Genomic DNA, 9,784 nt, shown 5'->3' with positions numbered 1-9,784 from the left:
ACCCACCACACGCCTACTACACATTATGGCAAGTCGGCCAACATTATAAGCATCGACTAAACAAGGGAGTTCAGAACAAATCTTTTGTTAGATTAATATATTGGATTCGTATGAAGGGCGTTTTTCATAATCAGAGTGTGAGGAAGGCAGGGTTTGTTATGAGAGAAAAAGATGATGACCGAACTCAACCGGTACCGAAACAAGCGCCCTCTACAATTAAAAAGAAAACAGCTGAAATAATTATTTTGACATGCAGAGTAGCGCGCCACCAACGCCAAAAGTTTCGGGTTTTCGGGACGCTCTCGTCAATGCTAAAAAATATAAATGCGTGAACCTTTTGAAAACGCATTAAAAAAAAAATCACTTATTTTTTCAATAACATACTTATATTTATCACAATGTAAAAATTTTAAATAAAGAAAAAGCAATACTCTTCAGGAAAAATCCCTTTGAACTTGATATGCAAATCTTGCTACTTAATAAAACTCAAGTCGTCCCTGAATTTCTGAATCGACCGCAAGTAGAAAATGAATACATTACATCAACGATCAACAGCACTTGTGCTCTCGATGTGGTGACTGACTGACCATCATTTTTGTTGTTTTCTCCTGAAAACTGCGACCGATTTTCTGTTTATTCACGGGGTAGATGACCAACATCAACAGCAATCGTGGCGTCGAAAATGAGCTTTCTTTTGTAAGTATTTATTGGGGAGATACCAGTTGATATTTTGTAGTGACTCATTCGTAATTGACTGCGTGTATTTAATGTAGTGTGTGTGTGTGTGTGTGTTGATGAGGTACTGGCTAAAGTAAAGCCTCATCAGTGAACGAACAGAGTGTGCTGTAAGCTCGCCGCTGCAGTCTTTCTAATGTATAGTCTGCCCTGAATGACCCATCACCCTGCGAGGACAGAACTCTCATTCTCAGAAATGTAACCGTATTATTACATGTTTTTTAACAGTCAGCATGCAGCATGATGTTCAATCGAGTTTAACTCGACCTCAACTCAAGCTCATAAATCATTACTTCTATTCTAATCTAGGTAGAAAGGCTCATGGGGGAGCCTTATTAATAGTTTCTAGAAGTAACAAATCATGATCTTTCTTCGGGCTACTTTTTATTAGAGTTCTCTGTACGGTACATTTTTGTGTGTACTTGCCAGAGAACTATCAATTCATTGACACTGACGTTGACACTGACAACGACATTGTTGGGGATGACATGAAGATTTTAGGAAAATAAGTCAAATTAAATTTAGTTAATAAATGTCAGTTAGACAAACTTATTGTTAGTCAGTGACAGTGTCACCTTTTCTCTTATCCAACTTACTAACCAAGATGTTTGCGGATAACTTTTCGTATGGCGTCACCACTTTTTCACTCATTTTTACAAAATGGGATATATCTCATTGAGGTAATTTAGATACTATGTTATTTCAAATCGAATGAAAAAAATGGTGGCGCCATATGGAAACTTTTCCATGTTTTCAGTCGTAACTCATTAATACAGTACCTTAAAGCAAGTGAACGTGTGGCAGCAGGATTCCACACTTTGATCAATTCAGATTTTGCAGAGCACCCTGCGTTCAAATAGCTTCCTGAGTCGACCCAAGTAAGTTCATCTGGGAGAGCCCCTGACAATGAGCTGATCGAACGCCAACTTCCCCCAGCATTCACTCCAATGCATCTTGGGACAGCCGACTGGCATTAAACTAACTGTCAGTGTCAGGTACATGACATCCGATAGCTGGTCACTACCTCCATGGTCATACTCTATGGGTTAAACCAGGAGAAGGGACACCTGGGGCGGATTGCAAAAAAACGGTCTTAGTCAGTAGTCTAAGACCAGTCAGTTGTAGTCGGCTATCGGCCTGAGACGGTCTTAGCTTAGTCAGTCATTAAGCCTGTTGCAATAAGCCGGTCTTAGATAAGTCGGCGAAAAGTAATGCAATTTTACGAACAAATGTCCCATAATACCTAGCACTCTGCAGGCACCTGGCGGTATGGCACTGTTCTTGTTGCTTTGGTTTGAATCATCGGATATCCAATCTGTGAGTTGTATCATCTTTTTACTTATGGGAACATTATACATTTACGATACAATGTATTATCATCATAATGCCTCTCATGAGTGTAATCTATTTCTAAAATAAAATCTCATCGTAGAGCTCTTTGTATAAAATCATCTACAACTAACAGATGCAGCCCCATCTTTAAAAACAAAACAAAGACCGATTCAAGCCAGCTCAGAGCAGGTTTAAGATTTAAGACTGGCTATAATAGACCACGCTATTGCAATTGGTCTATAATTAAAGACTGTCTAAGCGCGTTTCAAGTTAGCCGGCTATAGCGTATAGACCTGTTTAAGACTGCTTGGTGCAATCCGCCCCAGGTCTTTGCCTTGGTGCCCCATCAAAAGTCTCCATGTGCAGTACTGTGCCTGCCAGAATACTGAAAGAATGTACACGGTCACACTTATTGTAAACAAAGTTCACATGGTCTAGTTTTGGGTAAATTTGTCTGCATATGTAGTGCATAATTACCCAAACCATACAGTACAGTCATGACATATGGGCATAGTGTCCACTTGACCTCAACAAGTCTAGCAAAGTGCCCTTTGAACATGGCCTTGGCCCTCTTAATGCTTAAAGATGAAATTCCAGGCCTGGTAAAAATACTTCAAAAATTACTGTTCTGTGTTTGGTGCAGTAGAGGTGCAATTTAAAGGATTCGGGTACGATTTCAAAATGTCCACATTTTTTTGTTTACATTAAATTTTCAGGGTTTTAAGATAATGATAGTGGAAAGCTTCCCTTCAAATATTACTAGCTGAGGTTCGTGTAGTTTGGGGAAATGAGTAAAACAAGGCATAAAATAATTTTCGTCTCAGGAAGACGAAAATTATTTTAGCATGTAAAATCCCATTAACCATATTATACCAAAACCGTAGCATAACTGGTTAATACGTTTTTACATACTAAAACTGAGAAGAAAATTATTTGTTTTACTCATTTCTCAAAAACTACAGTACCTCAGTAGGTGCAATTTCAAGGTAAGCTTTCTACTATCATAATCTTCAAACTGTGTAAGTTTAATGTAAATCTGTGGACATTGTGTTTTGTGTTAGGAAAAAGTACATATAGACCCTTTAAAGCTACTTCTGGCTTATGGCTTAAAGTCCTTTCTCTTTGATGCAACACTCACATTGTCCATCAGTTACTAACATCTGGTATGATACTACTCTTAAAGGTCTTAGCTCTAAATTAGAGTTCAGCTTGCTCTAATGTTAAAGGCACTGGATACCTTTGGTAATTGTCAAAGACTTGTACTCTCCCTTGGAGTACCCCAACATGCATTTAAATAACAAATCTGTGAAAATTTGGACTCAATCGGTCATCAAAGTTGCAAGAGAATAATGAAAGAAAAAACACCCTTGTTGCACAAGTGTGCTTTCAGATACCTCATGAAAGGCTTCAGGCCTGATACTAGATAGATAGATAATATGAGTTTATTCCTTTTTACATTCGTGGCCAACGGCCAGATAACAGTAAAAATTACAATAGGCCTACATAGTATGTTATACAAAAAATAGTTTACATACAAAAATAGTTACATGTTAAAAATACACAGCTAGTTGAACATACTTTTCGATATTTGAGTGTGAAATTACCTCTTTCTCAAATATTACATTACTTCAGGGGTAGCCATTTCTCACAACGTTTTGTACTTTCAACAGCTCTCTAATGTTTGTTACCAAGTAAGTTTTCATGCTAAAATTATGTTGAGTAATTACAAGAGGTGTCCAGTGCCTTTAAAAGAGAGGACCTTTAAAGAGATAGTACCGCAGCTGGCAATGTACTTGACCAGAACATGTTCCTAATGTCATCCATTGGAACTCAAGTAATGACAGGTGTAGTGTATTCCTGTCTGTTGACAGATGACTTCTGACTGACCAGGGTGACCAAAATTTCCCTGTAGCAATCTACTCTACAAGCTTTTAGAATACCTCTATCTCTTAATTGTATACGGTAATATTGTCACGTAGTTATCGTTCAGTAAACTGATTGAAGGGAAATCAACTGAACTGCTTCATAATGTGATCCTGGAGTATGTGATTGAGTGGCCCTGCTCCTTGAATTATTAATAATTTGTTCCGTGAATTTGGAAAGTGGCCCTGCCCTGAGAGTATTTTGATCGCTTCAAACGTGGCCCTACCCTTTGAAGATTTTGTTAATTTGAAACGTGGCCCTGCCCTTTGAATAGTTTTTTTCACTTGAAAAAGATGTCTAGGGCCCTTCAATATTTTGCTCACTTGAAAAGTGGCTGTGCCCCTTGAATATTTTTTTTTTCACATAAAAAGTGGCCCTGCCTTTGAGAAGTGGCCAGGCTGCCCTTTTAATATTTTGTTTGCACCTGAAAAGTGGACTTGCCCTTGAATGTTTTGTTCAATTGGAAAGTGAACCTGCCATGTCAGCCTACTTAAATCTGCAGATGCATGAAAATATAATTTTTTGCAATAATATTAAGTTCCATAGAATATTGAAAGTTGCCAATTAATATCTCACCCTGTGTCTTACACACTGTCTACTTTTCTTACTGTATTTGAAAATGTTAATTTTAAAACAGTAATTATTTGGAAACCCACTAAACATTGCATCATGTCTGTTTTTTTCAAAACTTGTAATGTTTCTCCATTCATGAAGACCAGTGTTCTCTCTTGAAGACAGTGGACACTATTGGTAATTGTCAAAGACCAGTCTTCTCACTTGGTGTATCTCAACAACATGCATAAAATTACAAACCTGTAAAAATTTGAGCTCGATTGGTCGTCAGAGCTGCGAGATAATAATGATAGAAAAAAACTCCCTTGTCACACAAAGTCGTGTGCTTTCAGATGCTTGATTTTGAGACCTCAAATTCTAAACTTGAAATCAAATTTGTGGAAAATTACTTCTTTCTGGAAAACTACGTCACTTCAGAGGAAGCCGTTTCTCACAATGTTTTTAACTATCAACCTCTCCCCATTACTCGTTACCAAGTGAGGTTTTATGCTGATAATTATTTTGAGTAATTACCAATAGTGTCCACTGGCCAAGAACACCCAAAGACCAGACAACATTCTGCCTGACTACATGTAGTCCTGCTGAAGTCCTATTGCTACTTGTCAACCACTTCACATTTAGTTCAATTACAAATCCCATGGCATGCTAATGATAACAAACATTGAAAGAAAACTTTCAAATAATATGGACCAGGGAAAACACAGACAGACCAGTGAAATGTCATTACCAACTTTTAGGGCAAACCATGTACTGTAGACATTAATTCTGTACACAACAGATACAAACATTGCTTTGTTATGGAATCTCCGGACACCATGTTATCTCATGTTTTTCCTGGTATGAGCTGATCTAAGATCAACACTGTTTTAAATGACAATAGGGTTTATGAATTAGAAGTTTACAATCTGTAACTGTATGCTCTTGTATTGAATCCAGTAGGGATACAGAGCAGGTTTGACCCCCCCCCTGTAAACTTAATCCAAAGCTGCTAAGCCACCCAACTTACAAAGAAAAACAAATTAGTTTGTGGATCTACACCTGCGTCAATATCACAAGTTGTTATCGGAGAATTGTCCAACATCTCTCTCTTTTATTAGCCAAGACTCTGAGCTACATGTTGAGTGGGAAAAATCGGGCCTGTTTGTAACTTTTTTTCCCATTTTACTTGGTAAGCAGTTTGCAACAGCTTATTATATTTTCTCATATATTTTTCTCACCAAGTTTAAAACTTCATAGCCCATTCTCACCAAGAATGTAAATAGGAATAGGGAATAATTAAAAGAAATAGCCTACTTCCTTGAGTTTTTAACGTTAAAATCGGGTCTTCTTTAAAATCATTAGGAAGGAAATGTTGGAATTTTGTAACCATTGTTTTAATTTATTCAATAGTGCCCGTCCAAAAGCTCCCATAGACTGTAAGATTTAGCCAATTGAAATTGCCCTTTGCAAAATCAAAATGGCCTTGCCCGCTTAAACGTGAAATTCCAAGACCGAATGTGGAAGAGGTGCAGCTCATAGTCTGCAGTTTTTCCTATTATCAATTCTTTGGTGCGTCAAATTGTTACCTTTTTTGATCTGTTGACCCATGTCTCCACAGATCTTGCTACATAAATGATTAACTCAGCAAACACAGCTAAACGTGTTTCCAATTTGGAGTACATTTATGTGCATACATTATGCCTTCAGCAGTTTGGAATTTAGTATGTTGAACCGCAAACAAATCAAGGGGTATCTTGTTTCACAGTTGGAAGTTGGCAAAATTTATAGAATTTTAACTCTGTCCCAGCACAACACAAAACACAGGGATGATAAATCTCTGACTTTTATCTGAGTTTAGACTTTCTGTTGGTTCAGTCTACACTGCATAGGCCCATATAAGTTCAACATCTAGTTTAGAGTATAGCAAAGATGTTCCTTTACTGCTCAAACAATAGATTACAACTTAGTGCAAATTGGGAAATTTGATCACACTTTTGAGTAACACAAAGACAACCATGAAAGTGGAAAAACAACAGTAGAAAACATGGAATATGTATAGTAAAAACGGTTTACAAAACTTACAATATACAAAACTACATGCACATTAGACAACATGATCTATAATACCCCCCTATTTAAGATTGTAAAGAAAAACACCCATCCCTACAGGTCACTAGTGAGGTAGAATTTGCACAAGTACAGTGAAGATGCTCTCCTTGAGGGTCGTTGACCTTTGTACAAAAGGTCTTCGGGATGCAATGGATTAAAAATAGACAAGAATGACAAGTCATTCACTTGACACTTGACGCAATGCAATAATGTGCTCTAATGTAGCCATAGTGGGGTCATGCGATGAGGAAGTACATTGACCATTATAGATTAACTCAGCATTACAATTTATATTGAATATGCATCTATATTTTGCAAAACAACAGTTCAGTATATTATGTGGTATATCTTGTGATATCAATGCCGAAGACTGAAACAAAAAGGGCACAATTTAAATTGTCATTTTGACCTTTAAAAAAATGTAAAAAATTTAAAGATTTATTAGTTACAAAATGTGGTCACCCGTTTTTATAAAAATCTTCAAAATTGTGATAAGTTAGCCTGAAAAGTCGATTAAAAAAATCCTACACTATGCAGTTTAGCCCATGGTTAGCCCTAGTACTTGATAAACTTATTCCATTTTCCCCCATATTCTACAGCTTTTTAAAGTTAACATGAATTGGCAATTTGTTTTATATTAATAAATGCTCATAGACGTTCTTATTTGGAATTCACTCTGTGCACACAGGCAATGCAAATTATATAGCCGTCTTTGAAATGCATTATTGATAACTCGAATGCTATTAATAAAAGGAAATCCATAAAGTTCAGTGTTTATCATATAGGGATGGTTAGTTGGTTACTCAGGTGTTGTACTAACGGGTTGTACTGACCTTTAAAGGAACACGTTGCCTTGGATCGGTCGAGTTGGTCTTTGAAAAGCGTTTGTAACCGTTTTTTATAAAATGCATATGGGTAGAAAGATGTTGTAAAAGTAGAATACAATAATCCACACAAACATGCCTTGAAATTGCGTGGTTTTCCTTTTACCTCGTCGACTAACATGTCGGCCATTTATGGAGGTCAAAATTTTGACTCCCATAAATGGCCGACCATGTTAGTTCGCACAGTAGAAGGAAAACCACGCAATTTCGAGGCAAACTTGTGTGGATCATTGTATTCTTTTTTTAAAACATCTTTCCAACCATATGCATTTTATAACAAACGGTTACAAACGCTTTTGTTTTGACCAACTCGTTCGATCCAAGGCAACGTGTTCCTTTAAGGAGCTCAATCTCATAAAGCTCCTTAGAGGCACTGGACACTGTTGGTAATTACTCAAAATAATTGTTAGCATAAAACCTTACTTGGTAACAAGCAATGGAGAGCTGTTGATGGTATAAATATTTTGAGAAATGGCTCCCTCTGAAGTAACGTAGTGTTTGAGAAAGAAGTAATTTCTTACTAAAATATTTGAATTGAATTTGAGACCTCAGCTGAGGTCTCGAATTCAATCGTCTGAAAGCACACAACTTTCGACAAAGGTGTTTTTCCATCCATTTTTACCCCGCAGCTTCAGCGACCAATTGAGTAGAAATTTTCACAGGTTTGTTGTTTTATGCATGTTGAGATACACCAAGTGGGAAGACTGGTCTTGGTCAATTATCAAAGATGTCCGGTGTCTGCAAGCAAAAAATATTATTGAAACTTTATCTGCTAAGCAACAATAAGAACTGGATACGGGTCACGTATTGTACATGTGACAAGGTATTTTTGCTGGTAACCTTATTCTGGTCAGCAAAGTTATGTTGTGATAGCGTCTTTTTGCTCTTCAGTTGCTCTATGGAAATGGGCCCAGCCCATTTGGCTTGTCAGTCGTTTGTTTGTATAAAAACCAACCAGCAACAATTCTGACTTGCCTGGTTTTTAATTCATTTTGTGTGGAGTCATAATCAACTCACTTATATAAGTCTATCAAGTCTAAATAAAGATAATGACAGCACTTCAACGAATTAAAACAAGTTCTGTGTGTTTAACGGCAGTTGACACTATTGGTAATTACTTTAAATAATTATTATCATAACAAGAATGGGGAGAGGTTGATAGAAACGGCTCTCTCTGAACTGACGTTTTTTTCAAGAAAGGGTTAATTTTCTACAAATTTGATTTGGAGACCTCAAGTTTAGAATTTGAGGTCTTGAAATCAAGCATCTGATAGCACACAACTTTGTGTGACAAGGGTGAAAACCTAAGGCATACATTTCCACAAACCGGCTTTTTGAACTCATTGTTTAGACATGAACAGCCAGTTTAAATTGTTTGACCATTCATTAAGCAGACATTCTCACACAGCGTAAGGCTCATGTTCTGAGGCAAATACAAACACTCTAATCATTACCCTAAAGTCACCTGGAAATAGAATTGTTTTCCTTTCAAACATAAGAGTATATGCTTACGAACAATAAAACAATTTTTTTAGTAATTGTTTGTCACCATTTATATGTTTAAAAAATGTATAAAGTTGTTTGGGGGGCTGACTCGCCTACCCCTTTTGTGACGTCAATCGAGGCAGACTTTGCCTGTAATGCGTATAGTAAACACACGTGCAAAGTACATGTACGTCCAAGTCGTGAGTTGGTACATTTCAAAAAGTGTTTTTCTGCATTCAGCAGCAATACACCTGGTCGGCATTCCCGGAAAAAAAACCATTTTTATTTTTTTTGAAACGTACAAACTCACACTTACCCGTACATGTTTACTTTGCAATTGTGTTTACTCTACGCATTACAGGCAAAGTCTGCCTCGATTGACGCCACAAACAGCACCCTCTCGGGTCGAGGTCTACTCTTAAATTTGTAAATAACATAAGAACTGATTTTTTTTAAACCTTAGTTAACTGTTTATTCACATTCCACTCATCAGAACACATATATTAGTGACAAAAGCTTTATTTTGAAAAAATACCACTTCCAGGTGACTCTACATATTTTATTTTAGAGCAAAATAAGTGTTAAAATTAAGCTTGATTATTGAAGTCCCTTACACAACCCCAACATTATTGAGAACGGTCAATAAATGAAGTTTCCTGATCATTTATCAGTGTAATTTGTAAATTACATGTAAACCACTGTACACGAACTGAAGGTGCTCCCTAGGTGTTTGGCTTTTTGGAAAAAGCCACTCCATTTTAGAG

General features: G+C 36.9%; 1 protein-coding gene across 1 annotated transcript in view; it reads left to right on the top strand.

The window, feature by feature from the left end:
* Positions 1-548: 548 nt before the first annotated feature.
* The window catches only part of LOC139952885 (MOB kinase activator 1B), a 29,434-nt gene continuing 20,198 nt past the window's right edge, over positions 549-9,784 (top strand). Inside the window, exon 1 of the mRNA XM_071952165.1 lies at positions 549-696. Coding sequence (XP_071808266.1) covers positions 683-696 — 14 coding nt within the window. The 5' untranslated portion in view covers positions 549-682. The remainder of the gene's footprint in view (positions 697-9,784) is intronic.

The sequence above is a fragment of the Asterias amurensis genome, chromosome 21, assembly GCF_032118995.1.
Source record: "Asterias amurensis chromosome 21, ASM3211899v1".
NCBI lineage: Eukaryota > Metazoa > Echinodermata > Asteroidea > Forcipulatida > Asteriidae > Asterias > Asterias amurensis.
Note: the sequence above shows the minus strand (reverse complement) of the source record. Positions and strands in the feature narration are given on the sequence as shown.